Source organism: Glycine max, chromosome 10, assembly GCF_000004515.6.
Source record: "Glycine max cultivar Williams 82 chromosome 10, Glycine_max_v4.0, whole genome shotgun sequence".
In the NCBI taxonomy this organism is placed as follows: domain Eukaryota; kingdom Viridiplantae; phylum Streptophyta; class Magnoliopsida; order Fabales; family Fabaceae; genus Glycine; species Glycine max.
This window is the reverse complement of record NC_038246.2, coordinates 43,762,975-43,786,645: the sequence shown is the minus strand read 5'-3', so window position 1 is coordinate 43,786,645 and position 23,671 is coordinate 43,762,975. Positions and strand designations below refer to the sequence as shown.

The 23,671-nt window shown below is 32.4% G+C and overlaps 2 protein-coding genes across 2 annotated transcripts; both read right to left on the bottom strand.

The window, feature by feature from the left end:
• Positions 1-1,962: 1,962 nt before the first annotated feature.
• On the bottom strand, positions 1,963-10,948 carry PEPC17 (phosphoenolpyruvate carboxylase). The gene is made up of 20 exons (NM_001250449.2): positions 10,770-10,948; positions 10,082-10,245; positions 9,662-9,776; positions 9,331-9,408; positions 9,149-9,217; positions 8,919-8,997; positions 8,731-8,807; positions 8,556-8,651; positions 7,982-8,117; positions 7,431-7,535; positions 7,047-7,114; positions 6,737-6,970; positions 6,234-6,359; positions 6,061-6,162; positions 5,844-5,990; positions 4,836-4,934; positions 4,416-4,504; positions 3,810-3,936; positions 3,506-3,712; positions 1,963-3,029 (listed from the first exon to the last, which is right to left on the bottom strand). The coding sequence occupies exons 1-20, from the start codon at positions 10,923-10,925 to the stop codon at positions 2,205-2,207; spliced, it is 3,099 nt and encodes a 1,032-aa protein (NP_001237378.2). The 5' UTR covers positions 10,926-10,948; the 3' UTR covers positions 1,963-2,204.
• Positions 10,949-20,908: 9,960 nt separating this feature from the next.
• On the bottom strand, positions 20,909-21,666 carry LOC121172898 (protein IDA). Its single transcript, XM_041005853.1, has one exon. It carries the CDS (start codon positions 21,428-21,430, stop codon positions 21,146-21,148), a length of 285 nt encoding a protein of 94 aa, XP_040861787.1. The 5' UTR covers positions 21,431-21,666; the 3' UTR covers positions 20,909-21,145.
• Positions 21,667-23,671: the final 2,005 nt, after the last annotated feature.

Below are 23,671 nucleotides of genomic sequence, written 5' to 3'. Positions count from 1 at the left end.
GCTAACGAGCTTATACAAAGGTTGGATCCAAGCCTAAAATTAGGCTCATGACGGGTAACAAGCTCAATCTTGGACTATAAAAATATAAAACAGGTCAGGTTAGACTAAGGTAGGACCTGGCCCAGCTCAGCCCAACACATTTCCACCCTTATCTCACCAATGCATTTCTTAGAGTCATTCTATCTAAATTGAGCCACATGCATAATTGCATTAAATGCCTACAATTAACATGTTAAACCAAAGTAAAGAGAAGGAAACAAATAAGACACTAATAACCCTTCCTACTACTACTATTCAATTAAGATATCAATAATAGCTAATAAAATATCAATATGTTGTTGGTATGAGTGATACTGGATTCGATTCCTTTAAGCAGAATTTCATATTCGAGTTTTCTAGATGAAAAAGTGTGATTGGTTGTAGAAATCCCACTAAAGATGACCATCCAAATTTTTCATTGGTGATTTTTCATTAACAAAGTTGGTGGATACTTCCACCAATACCATGGGATAAAAAAATGCATGAATACCCCAATTAAAGAGATGAAGGAGATAACCAATTGGTTCAAAAAATTTGACGACCAAAAGCACATTAAATGTCACAATTTTCCCTTATAAATTTGGAGGACTAGAAAGTATGGCAAGAGAGGTATTAACTCTCTAGAGAATAGTCCAATCATACTAGAGAAAACTTTATTAGATGAGAAATTATTATCTCAACTCTCACGTAGTTGATGTGACAATCTAAAAATTTGGAATCAAATCATTTTAGAAAATATATTAGAAGTAATCTAGTTTGTTAGTGATAGTACTCGGTATGATAATAGTGAGTAAAAACTAGTTTTTATTGAATAATTTGAAAATCCAATCATTTTAGAAAGTAAATAAGAAATAATCACTTGAGAATTAAAATCCAATTCCTTAGTGATTGTACCGGTATCAGAATAGAGAGCAAGAACTGATTTATATCGAATATAACTAAGGAGATGTCGCTTAAGAACCAGCACATAGCTACAGATATTTGAAAGGCATGGATCCAACCCTTACTTACACTGCTTTCTCAATCACCAAAAATCTCCGGGTGATGCTAGGTGCACCAGCTCGATTGCTTGTGCACCCAATATTTTTTTATTAATTCCAAAATTATTCTACGTCGAAAGGACACGAGTTCATGGTTAATCCATATGATTTGTACAAATAAACTTGATTCGTAAATATAATTTAAACATACGGATCATGTTGATCCGTATAACTCATACGAATCAACTTGAGTGAAGGATATTTTTGTCCATTCACTTAAAATGCTGGGTGTACCTAGCATCACCCAAAATCTCCTAAACCGGTAGATGTCGGAGATTTAAACTCCAAGCCAACGGATCATTCAGGAAAGCAACCCACTCTTAATAGGCCTAATCAATTGCCCTCTTAATAGGCCTAATCAATTGCAGGCCCATTACCATTCTTTCTTACATGAGTATCTGTCAATACTTCTCCTCTAAAGTTTCATTTCGTCCTAATGATGAATAGCTTGGGGCTACTGACATAAAGTTCCAATAGTGTTTCAACTAATTGAAGCATGGTGATCAAGCCATGCAGCCCAAAATTAACTTTCAATCCTCCTAGTCTAACACGCATATGTGATGTAAGTGTCTCCATTTTTCTCTAATGCTCTTATACCCGTTGATAGAAATTGGATCAGAATTACAAAAAGAAAAGTGTCAAACTTGCAGAACTTCAAGGGTCTGCACTTTCCAATGCCCAAAGGTCTCAATCCTCTCACAAATGACCAGATGACCTCAATCTTCCTCCCCACTCATTTATAGGCAACATGCCTTATTTCTTCAATGAACTAACCTAACTAACTAATGTAACTAACTAACTAAATAATGGGTATTTTATTTATCATCACTTAGTTAATAAATGGTGTTGGCACACTTTCCATTTGATCGTCCAAACAAATTCTCATCTGTCCTCCCAAATTAAGCAAGAAGTACAAGAAATTCATGATAAAGAAGTAGGAACCAAAATGCTGGAAAAACTTAATTATTTTGCATCACATTCTTATATAACAGTATATCTGAGTACAGAACAAACCATTCACCATTATGGCTATGATAATCTTTCCTTAGCAAACCTATTATAAAACAAGGGTGAACATATGTGAATTGTGGAAGGCTTGTACAATATAGTCCTTGAGAAGCAAGGTCAACCTGTATTCTTCATCCCTGCAGCAATCCCATTTATGGTGATAAGCAAAGCATCTCTGATCTTACGGTTGTCATCATCACGTCTTAACCTCTTGAGTATCTCCACCTGCAACATGTTCAAGGGATTAAGGAAGGGAAGTCTATTCTCAATTAGCCTCCTCAAGCTCCTATTATTCTGCTGAAGTTTCTCGTGCCCACTAATAACCATGACAAACTTTTCAGCTGTCATGAGCTCACTTCTTAGTTCATGGCCAAGCTCTTGCCTCTCCTTTGACACAAGGACTTCATCATAGTGCTTGGCTATAGGAATGTCAGCTTTCCCCAAAACCATCTCAATAAGATCTATGGTACTTTGAAAGAAGGGCCATTCTTTGTACATGGCTTTTAGCTCTTCGGTGTAACCTTTCTCGCAAGCTCCTTTTAAACCTGCTCCGACTCCAAGCCAAGCTGGAAGAACGAATCTTGTTTGTGTCCATGCAAATAACCAGGGAATTGCACGAAGGTGTCCGATTCCTACTGAGCTCTTCCTTCTTGTAGGGCGGCTACCTATGTTAAGGAAGCCAAGTTCTGCCTCTGGTGTGGCTTCATGGAAGTAGGCCAGGAATTCTGGATTTTCATACACTACATTGCGGTAACACTGACAACTGATGTTTGAGATCTCTTCCATGACATTACGCCATTTTTCTTCTCGGGGTGGGATAGGTGGACGAAGGGTTGCAAGTAGTACAGCTGTTGTGTATATCTCAAGTTGTCTAACAGCTATCTGTGGCAACCCAAACTTAGCCTCTACCATCTCTCCCTGCTCAGTAGACCGAAGCGTTCCCTGCAATGCACCATGGAAAAATAAATTTGTTCTTTCAAACATGCACCAGTAGTAGCATATCTAAAATTCAATTCATATGTTTACTGAATGCTTTGACAGCCTAAAAGTTGTCAGGAATACTGAATGTTGTCCAAAATTCAACATAGACTAATAGTGTCTAAACAACAACCGTAGAAACCAAGAATGCATGGTGAGTTTCTACATTAACCATGTCTCCACCAGCAGTCCTATAGTCCAGATTGCTACATCACTTCCTTGTGATCATGAGGATCAAGTCTCTGAATCAATTAATACCCCAACACCTCAAGTGTGTAGCAAATCATTTACAGTTATTGCTTCGAACTACTAGTTTCAATTTCAAACAGCAAACTTTTCAAAATTAATAATAATACAAAAAAAATTACTCATAATTTTAAAAGGAAAATGGGACTGAAATTCAGGTTCTCAGAGATACTATGCAATTATGCATAACCTACCATCACAGAGCCAGGGGGTTGGGACTGAATAGCCAGATATGTTGGGCCACCACCACGACCAATACTGCCTCCACGACCATGGAATAGAGTAACCTTTATTCCATAATCATTGCAAGCAGCTACAACATCCTCCTGAGCTTTGTAAAGTTCCCAAGCAGCAGTAAAGCGACCAGCATCTTTACCAGAATCAGAATATCCAACCATAACCTACACATACAATTTACACATACAATTTATAATACTATCGATGAGTTTCACAAAATAGACATAACAAAAAATGAAATGAATCTGATTAAAATTATACCTCTTGATGTCCATTATGGTTCTTAATGATGTGTTCATGGTACCAGTCTATTGATAAAAGTTTCCGGATAACTGAACCAGCTCCTCTCAGGTCTTTCACAGTTTCAAACAGAGGGACAACCCGCAACCTATTGTAAACATGTCAGTAAAATTCAAACATTCAAACTATCAAGGAGATTTTTAAACAAATTATCCAGAAAATTACCGCAAACTCATCAATCATCATAAAGCATCGCAAAGTTTCTTTTTACCCAGCACCCTTAATTGTTGCCCGGTAAAATAATAGTGCATAAGTGCGGCATTATTTCCATTCTATTTTATATGATCAGGCTAGTCCTGCAATTTAATCCCCACTACTCAATTTCCAAACATTTTGACCAGATAATCAACCTTAAGTTACTTGGATATGACAAGTGCTGAAGTGCATAAACGTAAACCAAATTTACACGTATTTGTGTTTAGCTAAGATGTAATATACATGATAAAACGTTGGTTTCAAGTTTTTATTCAAGAAATAATATTACCATAAAGATATAATGGACAAATAAATTTTTTCATCTCAGGCACCACTTTGATATACAAGTTCCACCTAAGGTTCCATACTTACGTTCCACCAGGACATGCTTTTCCCAACTCCCCAATAGCAGCAAGCCGTGCATCCTTCTGTAAAAGCTCTACTGCAAGGACATCACTTGCCTGAAAATATAAACCCATGATTATCAGTGTGAATACCACTTTCATTTCTTTTAAGTTCTAACACGATACTATTACTATGTCCTTCACAGCTGTAGAGTTGAAATGCCAAAAACATATTAGATAACAAAAATATATATCAAATGGCAGCTTGACAGAATATTGGGAAAATAACATGCAAAATCAAATGTCCAGAATTTAAAAAGAAAAAAGAATGAGTTGATGATTATTAAACCACGTATTTTAGTACCAAACAGGCCAGGCGAAACTGGAATCTACAATTGATATTGTGCAAATTGTATGCATAATTAGTAATAGTAGCAAATAATTGTACATTTGAGGCCATAGAGATCACATAAGCTCCAAGTGAATCACTCCCCAGTTCAGCGGCAATTCGGAATGTATCCAAGACTTCTTTAACATCAGGATGAACCTAAAAGAAAAAAAATCAAGATACCAATCAGAAATAGCCAGGAACATTTAACAGAAAAAGAATTAAACAACTACTGGTAGTTTAATTCTTGGTTACTTTAGATAAATAAGAATGTAAAAAGTATAGGTAACTTTGATCTGGCAGTCACTGGTCACAATATCATGAGTGAGATTTGAAAAGGAGAGGAAAGAAACAAGTAACAATACAAAAAAAAAATTATCTTTGGAATTGAGCCATGCTCAAACTGAAAAATTAACTCTTGTATCTTAGTTTCATTTTCAGAAATAACCTTAGATTTTGGCTTTGGATTATAAATGGGGCATATAAATAAGATTTTTGTGCCATAATTAGAATATGAAAAGCATACATTTATTTAAAGCCTAAATCAAGGTATTTTATTTTTCTATTTTGAGTAAACATTTTGGTCATCAAAATGGTCTTCCAATGTCATTTTTTCATCAAATAGGGTTGACATCAAAATTAGACATTGGTGAACTATTTTGGTGTATATGTCATTCAAGGAAAAAATTGAAGACACTTGTATTGTATCAATTACTTTTGATGTTTACTCTTTTTTTTTTTTCAGGATTGCCATAGAAAGTTCAATACTGAATTTCTCAGTGTGTCAGTAACTATAATTTGCTCAAGAAACTAAATTCAGAATCTTGACATGAGAATAATACCAAGGCTCCTATTCCAATTTTCAACTATAAAGATCACAGTGTTGGTTTTGGAACTAGTCAACATTCAGTTAATCATAAAGAAAAGTGAAAAAAGAATAGCTTCAATGTTCTACACTTTAACTACCATATCAACTTTTTTCCTTTTCTAAAATACAAACCGAAGCTTTCAAACACAGCTTGTCAAACAGATGCTTGGTATACTAAAAACTCTAACCATCTCACTCACCTCTATACTAACAGGAACAAGAGGCCTCTTCCCTTTAAGTTCTCTTGTTAAGAAGTCCAACTTCTTTTCTTCATCCCATTCACTGTAAGTACCCATATCTAAGTACTGTGTTATTGCATCAAGTGCTTCTGCATGTCTCCCAGATTCCTGTCATAATGATAGTTTCAGGTCATCATTGATTATCCAGGCAATAATAAACATACAATTTAAATCATACCTGACGCAAGTCAAGCTTCATTAACACCATTCCAAAGGTAGCAACTCTACGAATCAGATCAGCAAGTCGACCATCAGCTAGCACCCCAGATCCACACGATTGCTGAAGAAATGGAGAGTTAAATACCAATCATGGATAACCGTTCAGGAAAAATAAGAGAGGAGAAAGAGTACCAGAGATTCATAACAGAGGAGCAGAGGTTCCAAAAGCTGATCAGATGTTTCATAGTAATCCAAAGGATCATAGTCACATGCAACATCCTCAAGAAGAATTTCTAACCGTCTACGACTTTTCTCAAGCTGAATAACACATGGCAAAGAAGATGTAGGCATTTATTAGATTGACAATTTAAAATTACAACAAATAATTGTCAACGGAATTTACTTAGAAATTGTCAACATGTCCTCGCGCTCAGCTCAATCAGAAAATTATGTAATCTGTTATTTAATTTTTAAACTAGTGTACTGGCAATCATTTGAAACCTTTACAAATGATGCACAAATGCCAGGAACTCATCAAGCATGTGCCACAGTATAAAGCCAATAATATCAAAGAGACCAGCAACATGAATGCATAATTTCTTTTTTCTCACACAATGAAAAGACATTAAATACCAGCGTTGATGCAATCATTTTTTTTTCAAGTATTTATCACCAGAATAAATTAGAAGCAATACCTTATCCTTAACATTCCCCAGGACAATTCTATAAGGAGCAATTCCAGGAAGTTGAGGAAGCATTGGCTCCAAAAGCTTTTGAAAAGTGGACTTTCCTGTCTGGGATTCTGCATACAATTTCTTTTGACCAAGTGCAGCTGAAGAAGCACTGGAATTTGCTGAACTTGTTCCTGGTAATCGAGTATTGGGATTGGCAAGTTTTGATGTAGTTGAACTTACAGAAACCCCACCATCCTATCAATTAGAAAATATATATTATCAAATATTCTATGGAAAATTCAGAAATATCAAAATCACAGAATTGATCTACCTTGTGATTGGATTGCATGTAATCAGGTGCTGGAATGTCTAGTCTGGGATGCCGAGATTCACCATTTTCTACGTGAAAGAATATGTCCAAACAGGATATGAATTAAAATATTAAATACGTCACCATTCCTCATGTGTGACAAAATATAAGTTATTTTAGGATTGGAGGGATTCGAAACATTTATTTCTCATGCAATCATAAAGTAATATTCCTCAAATGATCATTAGAGGTAGGAAGGAGAAAGGAAAAGGAGAAAGTAATATTTTTCATGTGGTTCTAGGAAACAAAAATATGGACATTACGGACATATCACATATAATATGCTCAAAGAATTAGACAGAAACTTTTAACATCATTATTTTGAAGATACATCTTTATTTGTACCAGCAATAGAAGGTAAATGAGCTCTAGCTGGAAGTTGTGTTGGAAGTGTGAGACTTCTATTCGCAGACTGATTCCAATTCTCACGGCGATTCTCATGCTTAGCTTCTGCAGAGGAAGTGACAATCAACTCTTAGATGCAGATTATAATAGTATCAAACTGGCAGTTGATGTTAATCTGTTATCATTAAAGATAAGAACCAGATTCAGAGAACACTCCCAGGAAATCACACACAGCTCTCAAGTATCACCACACACTCAGGAAGTTGGACTCAATCTTAAATTAGATGAGATTTAACAATGGATTAGATGTAAATGTGCCCCGTCCATTCTTAAGTCCAAATTTTTGGACTAATAATTAAGGTTGCTGCTCATATATCTAACTAATAATATTTTTTTAAAATTGGAATGATTTTTAAAGCATTGAAATCATCTTCACAAGGAATCTATGTTACTTTTGAGAATCAGTGTTTGGTGGTCTTATAATATAAAACAATGATGAATGTCCATTGGCATTTGGAAGGATGTCCCCAATATAAAATTCAAAAAACCACCTAGAATTTCATGTGCCAATCTTGACAACCTATCACTGCACTGGTTCATGGATAGCTCAAATCTGAGGCTATCCACTTCCCGAATATAGAGGTCAATCGCCATCCATCTAGATAGAAGTGAAACATCTTTTGTGACCTGAGGAACAAAAGGAAAAACACTTAAAAAGAAGAACTATTAATCTGTCAAGATTTACAGGATTAAAGCAAAATCAATAAGATAAATGTTCTCTGCCAAGAAATCCAACCCAACATTGGTTAAATTACTGACAACAGATTTCTATGATTGAACCAGTAAAGAACATATTGCCACCACCCCAAGAAAAAAAAATTGAAGTATTTAACATAATAATAGGCAGCTTATTTTTTTCCCCTCTACATTTATCCATGTTCAACAAGCATTAAATTTTTCCTTTACAAAAGCATACAAGACATGTTTAAACTCCAAAAATTAACAAAATTTTATCACAAAAGTATGATTGCACTACTGGAAAAGTTCTCACCTATTGAAGAGACTCTTCCACTTATTTAAAAAAGCAAAATCACTTAATAAAGTATAGATGTTAAAAATGTTCACCTTTGCTGTCACATTTGGGTTTCCATCTCTATCACCTCCCATCCAAGATCCAAACTTTATGGGAGTGCAAGTCAAAGGAAGTGGCTTTCCTGTATGCTGCAATGGAGGATAGATTGTATTGCAGATCTTAAAAAGGAATTTAAATCCAATTGACCATAAATTAAAGATGATAGACCTTCTTTAATGCATTGCTGACACGACGTAAATAATGAGGGACAGCTTTCCAGAGTGACTGCTCCACAATATTGAAACCTGGGAGAATTCATTGAACAAGCAGTTTCTTATATGCCAAATATAAATATTTTCTTTCACAGTGAACCAAGGCATGCAAGAGCTGACATATAGAATAATGAAGCAGCTTACCAGCTCTAGCTTCATCAACTGGAGTGGGTTTCTGGCGCCTAAGCTCATCTGTCTGCCATATTGAAGTTATCTCTCTCACCTACCAAATCGATTGTGAACTATGAGAGTAGAAGAAGTATTTCCAGAAGAAAAAAAAATATACAAGCCATTTCACAGTTAAAGGAGATCATTTCCTATTTAAACACAGTACAGAGGCTTTCTAGAGTGGAAATATAGTTCAGCAAAAGTACCAGATCTTCAATCACCATTTCTCGATCTTCAGTGCTAAGATCAGGTCGATCATTGTAATCCAAAAGATGCTACATCGAGGATGGGGGAAGTAGTTAGAGACAAATGCTTATATGACATTCTAGATTGAAAACTTCAAGCTTTTGGAATTTTTTCTATAGCAAAACAAGGTAAAAAAACTCACAGCAATTCTAATGTGTTTAAACTGTAAGGTTCGACGGTTAATCTGTGTGGGATGAGCAGTGAGAACAATTTCAACCTCCTGTAGCAACAGAAATAAAATTGAATTTGAAAAAGGAAAAGAAAGTGGAACTGGATTACTGATTGAAACACCAGCAAGATAAACATTACATTCCAAATTAGTAAAAAGAAAATAATGAAAGGTTCAAAATTTCTAATCTTAAGCATCACAGAAGTTAGGCTAAAAGATTTTATATAGTGCTCACGGAAGGCCGCTTTCACTTTCATCTATGCTTCTCAATCTATACAAATGGCATGTAAAGAACAAAATAAACCTGCTTGCAGACTGTGTCATAAAGTTCTTCTGGGGGGACTCCACCCTGCACCAGCTGGTTAAATATATCATCGCAAGATTTTGCAATTTGTGCCATATTCCCTCCTTTACGAACCCTGCAAAGATGGAATTTCTTTAAAAGATTACTCTACCTAGTACCTATTAGTACTCTGGAATTGCAATAAAATCTGTGCAAGACAGAGAATAAGGTTCTGTTAGGATAAAGTTTTCCATAAGCACTTATAAAAGAAGAAAATAAGGAAAAATGAAATTAAGTTTCCCCCATAAGCTATTACGTACGGGAGAAGTTTATTTCATTTATCCTTGTGATTTTCTTCATTTACAAGTACTTATAAGGATCTAAATATAATTATCAAGTAATGAGAGTAAAAGACTATATAATAGCTAGTTACTGAAATACCTATGGTGGGTCTCAGCTATACCCATCAAAGTAAGATAATGGCTGAAGGCACGAGCAAGGGTGAAAGCTTCTTCTAGTGTCATCTTTGATAACTCCGAAGCCAACTGCTTCTCAAGCATCTCTGCCATGTTTACAATACCCGCCTGCCTCATATTACAACCACTCTGCCAGAAAGACAAACATCAGTCAGTGTCACGTCTAACATTCTCATCACACCACAGCATCATCGCAAAAGCACGCACATCAAATCAGTCATCCCTTCTCACATGAACTCCCATGCATCATCATTCATGAAACACCAATGCATAATATCCCATAACAGTTACAAAAATACAAGACTAAATAGCGTACGTGTTATTCAATCATAAACCCGCATGTCCACTAAATTTATTGATTTTTACAATAACAACTACCTTATAGGTCATATCAATTATGATTTTTGAGGTGTTTTTCAATCAGCAACCGTCATGTATACTAAATTTATTGATTTTTATAATAAAAAAATTCAATAAAAATTAAACTCAAAATATAAATAGGCAACACCCCCCTTCAAAGTAAAAACACTAAAAACCACATAAAGCATTGAATCATGAAAGAAGAAGCAAAACAAGCACACCCCATTAGAGAAAAAAAAGTGGGGTGTGAAGGAAAAGAGAGAAAGGTTGGTGCTTTGTTATATCGGTTAGACCTGAGCAAGGACTCGAGTCCTTTCGATCTTGTCAAGCAAGTTGGTGCCAACTTCACGCTGGAGAATGTCATTGAGGAGATTACCAAGCAACCTGCAGTCATCATCGAAGCTCTGGAAGGAGATTTCCTCAGCAATATCATCAGTGATGTCAGTCATTGGTAGGAATGAAGATAGGAAATGGAGGAAGGAGAAGAAAGCAAGAAAGGTGGAGAAAGAGTGAGAGTGTTTGGTGTGAGTGAGTGTGAGTTAAGACATAGTAATTAAGGGTAGAGTGTGGGGTCGGTATAAAGGGTGGAAGGAAACAAAGAACATGTGGCAGGCAGGCACCGCGGGAACCAAGCGGTCGTTAGTTAGTGAACTGTGATTGGAACACACTCTAACTATTCTAGTTGCTTCATATTTTATGTGTCAGATATTACTAGTGTACTTTAATTTATCGAGTTAAAAATTAATATGATTCATGATATGGAATGATTGCTGTCTTAAATTCTTTTTACATATAATAAAAATTAAATATGAATTATCTCACTAATTGTTATATGTTAAGAAAATTTACACCACGTGAAGGTCAACCCTTATGTGTTGTATCATATGTATGTATATGTACCAAAAAGATAGATGTACCTAGAAATATGTATGTATGTAATTGTCTCTGATGTGATTCTACCCTCAAAGTGTCCCCCTCTGTTGCTTTCTATTTTATTTTCTCCCACTAAACCGTCCATTTAATCACCACCATCATTTCATTCAACTCACTTGGTTTTATGTGTGTTTTTTTTTTTTTAATCTCCAAAGGGGATAAAATATATAGGTTGATTAAATAGATTAAAAATATTGTTTTTTGCCCCCACACCCCCACCTCAGTCGTTATTAGTTCACGAGGAAAAGAAAAAGACTAAAGTGTACTATTCTTTTTTAATAACTACTTTGATTATCTTTTATTTATAAAAATTAGTAGAGATAGACGATATTGTCCTGCCTTTTTATTATTTTAATAAATAAAAAATACAAAAGGACTTATGTATATAAATAACTAGCATGATAGAGAAGTTAGCTTTTGTAATAACCTGTGTGATTGAGAAGTCATTTATAGAATCAGTTGAAAGATAAAAAAGTTCCAAAAAAAGTGTAAATCAAAGAAGGGTGTCTTTTTTATTATTAGTATAGATTATAGGTTTCTTTTCTTTTCTTTTTTTTATAAAAAATAATTTCCTTAATTTTTTTAATAGTTTTATTCTAAGTATATTTGTTTTAGTTTTCCTTTTAACTTTAAGAAAAACAAAAATTAAATAAAATTGAATTTTAATAAATAAAAAATATACCAAAAAACTTTCAAAGGTGATTTTGTTTAAAATACACTCGAACATTATTCCTCTGAGTAGAATATTAACTGTGGTTATTATTATTATTATTATTATTATTATTATTATTATTATTATTATTATTATTATTATTATTATTATTATTATTATTATTATTATTATTATTATTATTATTATTATTATTATTATCATCTTTGTAAAAACTAAAATTGTTAAAATTAGTTTGTATTATGATTTATTAATGAGGTGATATACATTTAAATATATTATTTTAACAATATTTTTGATATGATATTGCACTTGATCCCAGGTAGTCAGTTTCAACCAATTGACCACTACATGAAGGCACATATCCTTAGTGGACGAAGTGAAGCAGTTATCAACTTGTTATAGGCTCCATATAAATAGACATCAAAGCAGAGAAGATAAGTAAGTAACATTCAATTCACACAATATATACCTCAACAAATCAGACGAGTAAAGATATATTTCAATATATATTGTAACATTATTAAATGATCGGACAAGTAAAGATATAATTGAATATATGTTCTAACATTATTAAATAAATAAAGATGATTTTAAAATAATAAAAAATGAAAATTTAAAATTAATAGTTTTATAGAAAGTAAAAGAGTATTAATTTTTCTAACTAAAAAGCCAGGAATGGGACTTGAAAGTTAAAAGTTGAAACTGATGTCCAATGAAACAGAACGGATGATTTTACATTTAGGTGAACGGCTTTATAAAAGTTTCAGACTTTTCACTCGCAGTCACAGATATCTGTTGATAACGTGCCTTTTTACTTGCCAACGTTCTTCTCATTCAACTGTACAAGCTAAAAATTTGAACCACGAATTATTTGAGTCATCAGTCACGTACCTAACAACCTATACAGATAACGCATCTTCTTGGATTCTTTTTGGTACATTCGCATCTTCATGGATTGGTTCTGTATAGGAAACACAGACGGTGGACACTTTAACACAATAATATTATGACGTCTGTTTTCATATTCAAAGTGCAACAACTCATTGTTGGATCACTTTCAATAATTTTGCTTATTTTTTGCTTTAGTGGATTTTAATTTGGATTTTTTATTACTTTTTTTTAGTTTCACGCTTGAAATTAGTTAAGAAAATAGACTTTAAAAATAATGTTTTTTTAAAGAAAATCTAAAGTTTTAAAAGTTCTTTTCACAGAACAAAACTTTCATATAAAAATAATAAATCTAATAAATAAGATTTCTTGAGCTCAAGAATCTAACTCAAGAATAATAATTAAAGATGCTCTTATATTTGAAACAAACATTTTATGTTTAGCTAAAGTTTCATTCTCCTAATGTATTTATTTGATTAGCTAATAAAATATAAATATTATTATAATACTAATTTTAATGATAAATAAAAGGCATAAAATTCATTAAGGACTACAATTGAATTTTAAATTCTATAGACAAAAATTGAAAATTGATAATTTATAGGGAGTGAAACTAAAATTTAAAAATTTTCTAGTTGCAAAAACTATTCTTAAAATGACATATAGGACAATTGCCATGTGACACATCCATATGTTTGTTAAGTGATATTTACCTTGCATAATTAGGAATAACAAAACGGATTGATTCAATCTATCATTGATATGTCAAAAATGGGTTGATCCGCCTCTCCCCCACATAAGAAAATTTGGTTAAAAATTTCTTCCCGTTTGTACTTGGGTTGGCAGTTGGCTGTCATAACAAAAAAAATAAATAATAAACATATTTTAATTGATTTTAATTAATTATATTTTTATAAATATTAAATAATAAATATTTATTAAAGATGTATTATCATAAAATTTGAATAATAATTTAATTAAATAAATTATATTAAGTAAATATTAATAATATATGTATAAAATATAAAATAAATATTAAGTTTATATTATTTTTTATAAAAAAAAGTTGACTATAATTACTTCATGTATTTTCATAATTGCTTGTATGTAATCTGAAATATATCTGAAATTATAGAGGTGCAGGAAGCTCGAATAGAAATGAGCTGCTAGTGGGAACTAACCAAGGTGACTGGGCCTTCCTGAGCGGTGGACTTCGAGTTAAGCCCAGGCCTAGCATTTGGACCAATCTGGGTTTTTTTTATTAACAATAATCGTAATAATTCTACCAACTAAATTATGTCAATTGGGTCCAATATGTCTTCATTTGATAGCAATTCTACAAGTTTCCTTAAGCATTGTGCAGTCCAAGCTCGACCCTTTTTTTTTTTTTTCAATCCAATTATGAACATTCTTTGAGTCTTCCAATTTACCTTTAATGAATTGCCTAGACTCGAAAGTATCTAGAAAAGTAATCAATCTGCTGGAAGATTCTAATATTTTTCTGTTACCTCTTGAGGGGCGTGGGTATATAATCTTGTTACTGGCACTTCATTATTGCCATTTGTTGGTGGGGTTATTAAGGTGGGGACAGAGGGACTCAGGGACGTATTAATTAGAAGGCCCCTGATCTCTGCATGTCATACACTTTGTTATATAGTATATACGTATCATGATTGCTGATAAAAGCAAAAAAAGTCATTACAAGATTCTCCTAAATCACTTTGGCTGTTCCTGTTTCTATGAAGTCCAGGCTTCTTCCAATGATTAACAAAAGAAACAGTCTCTTGCTGCTAACCCTCCATTTAATTTCAGTGATAACATGGATGATCGGGTTAGCTTGTATCAGGTATTGTTGGCATCATTAATATATTTTTGCCTTTTTCAAAAAAAAAAAAAAAAAACTACTAGAGCATCTACATTTTTTAAGCTAAAGCTGCCCATCTTTTATTCCAAGTCCATACAAACATCCAAAGCCTCATATTTATTCTAATAGTTGGACAATTATTCTATTTTAAGTTAGCTTTTAAGAGTTAGATTTTCTTTCTTTTTTTCTTTTCTGAAAAGCAAGTATTTCCATAACCTAAAGGTGTGAGATTAATCCCTAAGAAAGTAGAATATCAATTAAAGGACAACTTCTCTTCCACAAATGTTACTCTATTCACATAGCGAGAAATCAAACTCCTATCATATGCTTAAAGAGCTCAAATTACTAGCCACTTGAGTTACACCTTGCCAATAATTAGACTCTTTTCATTTTTATTACAACATCAGAGTTTATCCAATCTTAATACTAGATCACTTATAAATATACGATCGAGCACGTGGATCAAATTGTTTTAGCTTAATCAAAAATTTTGAATTCAAATCTTAAATATGATATGTTAGATTAAATACTCAAAGAAATAGTTTTATTACTTATAATAATTTTATTCCACTTAAATATAATTCTTTAGTAAATGATACACGTGATTTATAAAAAAAAGTCACTTATAATTATTTAGTCACTCAGTTTAGACTAAGTTAGGTCAAATTCATTTCTAATAGTAACTCCTATTTTTCTTATTCGCGGGAGGGGCTTAATAGCAACTCCCATCTTGATGAAGCTTGAAAAACCTTTAGTAGGGTCATCTAGGTAATTTTAACCATTTTCCTTTAGGTGCCATAAACATCCAAGAATGCAACATATTTAGCAAAAGCACCTGCTTTTATTAACAAAATATACAAGTACTTCTAAGAATTTTCTGTGTTCGCAAAAGGAGAAAAAACGTGCTCCTATAGTTAATTTCCTGAGGAAAATAGATCAAAATTAATTCAGGATACGGAATTTGGGAATAAATACACAGCCACATTAGAGGCAGTTTATTTCTGAATTGTGAAATCACGCAGATCATAATTTATTAATTCAAACATCAAATCTGGCCTTGTTTTTTTGTTTCAACTCGACGATACCTTATTCTATGAGATGGGCATTGATACTGAAGTACAATAATTGAGGTTACAAAATTTCAATGAACTAGCCGCAGTAAACAAATTCGGTGGAGCTGTACGTACGTGTTCAGATTTGTCAACTCTTATTCATTATGAAAAAAAAAATACATGAAACATAACCGATGCCTGGAGATATGTTTCACGTCCATGTAAACATAGTAAATAATTTAAGGATTATTTTTTATGTTACACTACTTCAACTTTTGCATAAAAAATTTAAGGATGCAAGTTAATAAACGAGGTTGGCATCAGGTGAAAATTGAGGATCGCACAATAATGGGAAAGTAAAAAACGAAATTCAAGGTGCATGATGCAGATACTTTTGAATTCATTAATGGGAAAGTAAAAAAAATGAAATTCAAGTGGATGAAATAGAGCAAAGCTTTAGATAACTTTCTTACTTACAAAGTGCCGATCAAAATAAGAGAAAAACTTGTAGAAAAACTGTAAGACTAGCAATAATGCAATATGCTTCGTGATAATAGTTGCTGGGGGACGAGATATTTAGAATTATCATATTCTAGAGGAAAATGGATCAGTAGCTTTATAATGAAGCCAATATTGGTTGAGACTTAATTATAACATGTTTTTCAATTGATATTTTTAATTTAATTTTTTTATCAAGAAAAAAAAAGATTGACAGAAACTTCTATGATTATTTGATTAGAGATTAAACTAATGCAAAGGCCAAAGGATACATCAAATAAAAAAATTTATCCGATTGAAAATGGTAAAAATTGAAACATATAAAATTATTAAGAGAAACTGTTAAAAAAAATATTTTTAAATAATTTAGAGAGAGAAAAAATGTATTTCATCAGTAGAGTCCAAGTACTTCACCACACCAAGTCGATAAAGTGTCTATAACTTTATTCATTAGAAGCAAGTGAATAAACATTAAAGTTGTGACGGTTTCTCTTTTTTTTTTTTTGGAGAGAAAACTGACCGATTCTTATGGAAAGAAAAAGTAGCACATAATTTAAATTATAAAATAAAAAATTATATACTAAATATTATAATCTTTTTTTCATATCATCTCTCAGTGCATGTGTTTTACCAATACTGACGTTCTTGAGATTTGGATTCCGTGAAAACTGAAAATTGTACACCATTGTACAGAACAGAAAATATGTTCATTGGCTCTTGCATGCCAACAGAAAATTTACTTTATTACACAGAAAGTTATGCAAGGAAGCCTAATCTCTCAAGTTAGATTACACTTATGAAAAGTCTCCCCAAAATAATGGCTTTAGTAGAATTAGAATACATGTATGCTTTTGATGGAGTTGTAAGCTACGAATACTACTTGCCGGATTATCTTGATTCAATACTTGTTTTATTGGTGGGTAGGGGTGTGTAAAAAAGTAAAAAAAAACGAATATAAATGATTTTAAATTATTTTAATCGATTTAATTTTATATTCAAATAGTTGAATTGATTTAAAAGTCAATTCAGAATTGAAATGATTTCAAAAAAATATTTTTGAATTTAGCTGATTTTTAATTAATTTTAAATTGATTCTTAGAATTACATCAGTTTCAAATAAATTTTTGAGTTATTTTTTATAAATAAAAAAATATTCAGTTAACTAAATTGACTTTATAAAATAATGTATTTTTTTCTTGGAATAATTTGGATAAAAATTAATTCGATTTAAGTTTGATTAAAATCTGATTTGATCTCAACCAATTTTTTTGCACATTCCTTTCTTGAATTCAAATTTTCATTCTTCTGGACTCGTTTCAATTAATGAGTTTTATAATTTGACTAGTATATAACTGAAAAGGAAAATATATATTTTTCTAACTCAATTCAACGTTAATTTCAACTTGGAGTATGATTGAAAGTTATAGTTTCGTGTATGTCTCAACTTGGAGTATTAATTGATGATAATGTTAAGATATTGCCATTTTCATTAAATATATACAATTACCTTGATACATGTTCAATCTCTGAATACATTTACTGTCATTTCATATCCAACTAAAATGTTTTTTTCCAAACAAAAAAAGTATTCAATTTCCATCGATTCCCCAAGCAAGTCAAGATGGAGTGACAAAAATTGAAGTCACGTCTGTTGCTATATTATACTAATATATCAATGAACATCAAACTCTCATTAGGTATTTTGCATGTTCTCTGTCTAATATATATCCACGGGATTCATTGGCAATATATTGACTAAGGCACAAGTATGGCAAATGCCAAATACCCTTACTTGTTCAAGTTTAAGGTGAATTTTTTTATTCAGTTAACAAATCATAAAATGTCAAGTTATCAGTTACAAACCCTTTATGATCCAGGTAGCAAGTTTAAACCCCGAACAACACCCACATGGGGTTTGGTTCAGCTTCTTTTTATATAGATAATTAGAAATCAAACTTTTGAAGACATGTTTAAAGAATTTAATTATCTATAAACCTTATTGATTGGTGTATCCAATACTTTACAATTATATAAATAACATCAGTAAGGAAACTTGATGAAAATAATCATGTTTTTCTGTATTCTGAATTTTGTGAATCTATACAATATACGTAAATTAAACATAGTTAAAAATAATTTAATTAAAATGTATTGAAAGTAATTTTTTATTTTATTATTCAATCATATAACATAATTATTTTAAAATCATATTAAAACGTTTTCTAATCTTTACTGATATAATATCAAAACTAAACTTTATAATAATTTACTATTAAGAAAAGTTTAAAAATAAAATAGTTTTTTTTTCTAGGATCCACATCCTCTCATTTGATTCCTTGAAAAGATTGTCTAAGAAGGTGTGTTGCAAACCTATTTATTACCAAATATATCATCATTTTTTTCCCTTCTAAAAACAAAATATTTCCATAGTAAGGTGTTAGACTAATCTAGAAATTACTGCAATGCGTTTTACCTAAAATACACCATCATTTACCCAACTTCATAAAAGATATAGTGAGTGACACGAACTCATTTGTGTGGTCCAAGGCAACTCTTGGCTGGATTTCTTCGAATATGCTTCCTCAAGAGTTAGATTAGTGACAGAAAGTCTTCTGAAATAAATAACAGCTACCTACTAACCTACCCCTCAAAATGTCACAAACTATTGTAACCCTGTAAAATCTTCAATTTGCCATGTTAAAACGAAAAATAAAAACAAAATTGACCTTGTGCGCCTAATCGATTTTTGTAACATGGTATTAGAACACTTTCAACCAAGTGAACAGTTTGATCTTTGCCACGCTCCATTCTTCTTAGTAACTTTGAATTTCAGTATTTCATTAGGAGATGATCTAGGCCTGAAATTCGCCCAAAAATGGTTGTAAAGGGAACCTATTTCCGGAATTCTGGCTATATGGCATGTTGGTATGTACCAAAATGACCGTACAAATAGGTCTTGAGAGTATCCTGTGTAGAAAACGTGCAACCTTTATTATATTCTCAAGCATTGACTAGTGATACATCTTTTGCAATGTACATGCTGCATATGCACTTAAAGTCAGCGTAAACTTTGCAAACATATCTTCAAACTAAAGATTTTTTATACTACTGTGCTACATCTAATTAAATCAGGGCATAGTTATCTGACAACAGATATGCTTGGCAAAAGGATGAAAATAAATGAAGAAGCACCCCCAACATTTTTTCATTAGTTCATCGTTTTATGAACCTCCATATATCTTGTTCCTGTTACGGTTGGGTTAAGGAGAAGTTTTTCATGTAAGACTGTTAAAAAATTGTCATATTTATGGAAGAACACTATTTGGAATTCTAACTGCATTGAGAAGTTTTAGAGGCAGAATTCCAGGCACTATTTAATTGTATATAGACACTTCCGCATTACAAAGATTCTATTGACACTTATCATTTTTTACTTATCTGTTTTTTATTTTACTTTACACTGGCGACAATCAAACTTATTTTAGTCTCCACCAATAAGCCGACCCTACTAGATTATCTCATCTTATATCAGTATCGATATCATATCTATATTTTTCTCTCTATTATATTCTTTTCTCTGTGGGTGACAACTAGTATAATGGTGTTGATACATCATTTTCCTAATTCAATTTATCCTTGTCTAATAAATGAAACTAGAGTCCTAAATTCCCCTCTGCATATGGTCAAGGTGAAAACATCATATTAATAGACAAAATTGAAATTCAATTGGTGTTAAGGAAAAACGGTTGCACGCATTAATTATCACTGGCTTATGTGCAGCCGTCGAAATTATGAAACTTTATTCTAATAATTCCCTTGCTTTGAGGGATTTAGAGTCATTGAAATTCATACACAATTCCAACCATAGTTGGCCACCATGAAAGAATATACAAGATAGAGCCCATGAAGAAAGTGGACTTCACCTAATATGGACCCAGCATCAAGATCTCAGCCGAAGCCATAGCTTGTCCCATTGGACTAATTCAATGGGTGTGCCAAATGCCAATAGGTACTACGTGCCAAATTTCTTCAATTAACACAGCAAAAAAGGCATAGGTCATTTAAAGAAAGCAAGAAACAAAGTTTGTAAGAAAACAAAGTTTTCGTTGAGTGGAAGTTTCACAAGTGTATGTGGGCCAAATGAGTCACACTCGTTTAGACCATAATTTTCCAAACGGCAACTTGAAAGACTTTGTAATTGAGCGTTGTATTATTGCCTTTTGTCCTACGTACAGTTCTGGGAAAAGATCCAAAACCTTGCTTTTTTATTTATGAACATTCACCTCAAGTCAATGTTACACGTAGAGACAGAGAGCAAGTGGGTGCATGGGGGATAATGTACTATGTACTACTTGAATGAAAATCAACTGTACATGTTTCTGGATTCTGATTTGCTACATGAAAATAAAATTCAATTCAAGAGAAACCATTTGGTTTGATTATTCAATTCATCATGATCATCACAAAGCACAAATCAATAGGAGGAAACAAAAAATGAAAATATAATAAGATAACAAAAGCCTCTAAAACTGAAACTGAGTAAATATATTATTACTATATGCCATATCTCATATGTACAGTAAAATTTAGAATTACATAACCAAAAAAATTTAGACCTTCTAAGGATCTAATATATAGTATCATTGTGCTTGATCTATATCTGATTGCAAACCTTGCATCTTCTCTCATATCAATTCAAAACCCAACAATTAAAGAAGAAAAAATTGGAGAAACTCATGTAAAATGGACATCTTGGTCAACTCAATTCTTAGGTGTGGAAGCCACCACTGAGTTGTGCCTCTTTGAAGGGCCTGAAGGTGGAATTGGCACCCCTTTGGGTAAGAAGTTGAAAACAAGACCTTTGTAAGGAAATCGCGGTTGTTGCTGCTTCCGCCGGAGAAGTTCTGAGCCTTCATTCAACCGCATGGTTGCGCCTGTCCTTATTGCAGTGCAAGAACCAACAAGAAGCAAGTAAACAAGGAGAATAGCCATAGAGAAGGATTTGCATGGAAGATGCAAAGTTTTAGAATAATGAGAATTGGCCATGGAAATGTAAGGAATAAGCTAAGGTTGTTTTGCTTCAGCAGGATTTTAGCTTGTTAAGAATATGGAAGAAGTTTAAGGAATATGTTGAATTTATTGTGAAGAATTTTTTACTTTGAAGGAACTAAGGAAGTGGTTTTATATATATGTGGTGGTTTGCATGGGGAATGGAAAATTGTAGGCTATTTGGGTTTGTGATGAATGGTAGGAAATATGAACGAGAAAAGTGAGATGCACGCAATAGAGACTATTGAATTTTAGATGTCAACGTTTGTGAAAAAATATTGAATATTTTGGTATAAGTATTTGGCGCCGGCTATGCTTGGACTTGGGGCACCAAGTTTATTACTAATTTAAATTTTGAAGTGTATGAAAATGTCTTATTTCTAGGTCAATAAGAACGATTTCCCGAGAAAACATACCAAAGCGTGTAATTGTGAAAAAATTGAAAACTTGAGCACATGTTTCAAACCCCAACAATTCAAATAGGATTAATTGTCACCGTCACTATACGTGGAAGAACTATTTTCATTTTTCTCTCAATTTTATGAAGTTTAGACTTTGGACGGATTAATTGTACCTAAAATCAAAATTAGAATTAGAACTATAATATGGCATGTACGTGCAGACAGGAAAACCTTAGAATTAGAACTATTATTTGTCTTTCTTCCATCTTTCTAATGTCAATAAGGAATCTTAGATCTAGTTTCACGCGCAGGAAGTTTTGGATTTAAGCACGTACAGCAAGTGTGGCATTGTAGAAAATTAACGTGGCGTGATTAAATTTCAGTAACCATGTAATTATATGAGCTCTATGATTTTAATTTTCTGGCATGGCATAATTGAGATTTGAGATGGGTATAGTAATTTGTAGAGAAACCGAAATTATTGAAGCGCGTCTAGCACAACACAATGGTTGCATGCCAAGCATTCTATTTTTGGCAACAAAGGAAGAGAGGCTTTTCGTGAGTGAATACCAATAGCATTAATTATTGGCATTTTAGTTGAGAAGCCACTTCATAATTCTTGAATGCTAGATGTCCATGAGATGCTTTTTTTTTTATAATACTTATGACACCATTAATTGGGGTGTTTATTTGGAAAATGAAAATATGCCTGGGGTTTGTTCTTTCCGTAGAAATGAAAACCAATAATTCTTGTGGGTATCTTTTGCGTACAATGATTTTGTAAGAAAACAAGCCTTTCTTGGGGTCCACTCATCCTTGGTTGTACATTCAACTTATCGACACTAATAAGATTAATCAAGTTAGTTCATTTTTTTTTACTTTTTTACTTATCTCATAGCCAGATACTAATTCAAGCCATATCTTGCTAAAATATTCAATGGTTCTTAACTAATATCTAACCATACTTTAAACTGCTTAATTTTTCGAATTGTTTAATGATATAGCAATAATAATTACATAATGTTTTGATTTAGAAATAATTACATTTTCACAAGTGGTTTATTAAGTCAAATATAATAAATTATAATATCTCTTTTAATAAATAAATGAAATTGCTTCTGTCTTTGATATCAGCCTTAAAGGATGATGTCATGATGTTAACAAAACTATATAGATTACATCGTCATTTGAATTATCATTATCAATATAGCATGTAACGAATAATGTGATTTGAAACTTAATTAATTAAATGTGTTACAAAGAAACATGATAACAAGGACAATACACGAAAGTGTCAACGTCTGCAAAATAACAGATTTTAAAATGTGTTTTTTTTGTGTGTGTGAGGTGGTTTTAAAATATGAGTGGATGTAGTTCAGTGAGATGTTGTGCAATTTATAAATAAAAACCATGTATTATGGAAAATCAATGTAATTACGAAAGTCGACCTAATAGTGAAAAATCTGTGCAGTTGATAGTACAAAAATTGAAGTTAAAATCTATGGTAATCTATCAAACAACAAAAATAAAATGTAAACGTGGCATGCATGACGTGAAGTTTTGAATTAAAGCATTGAGGCAAAGTGGGAAAGGGTTGAAGAAATTGAAGTAAGAAAAAAGGAAAAAAGTACTGGACATAGTGTGACCGACAAAGAGCGATGGGTGTGGAAAGGTGTTTGGTTGAATATTGTAATTTCTAAATGAGAAGGTCTTTGAAATTGGGAGTGCCTATCTGGCAAGTCTTTACGGCATAAAAATATGGTGCTTAGGTCGAAGGTGATGTTGTGTTTTTCATGTCTCTACGTGGAAAATGAAGGTAATGGAAAAGGATTTTTGC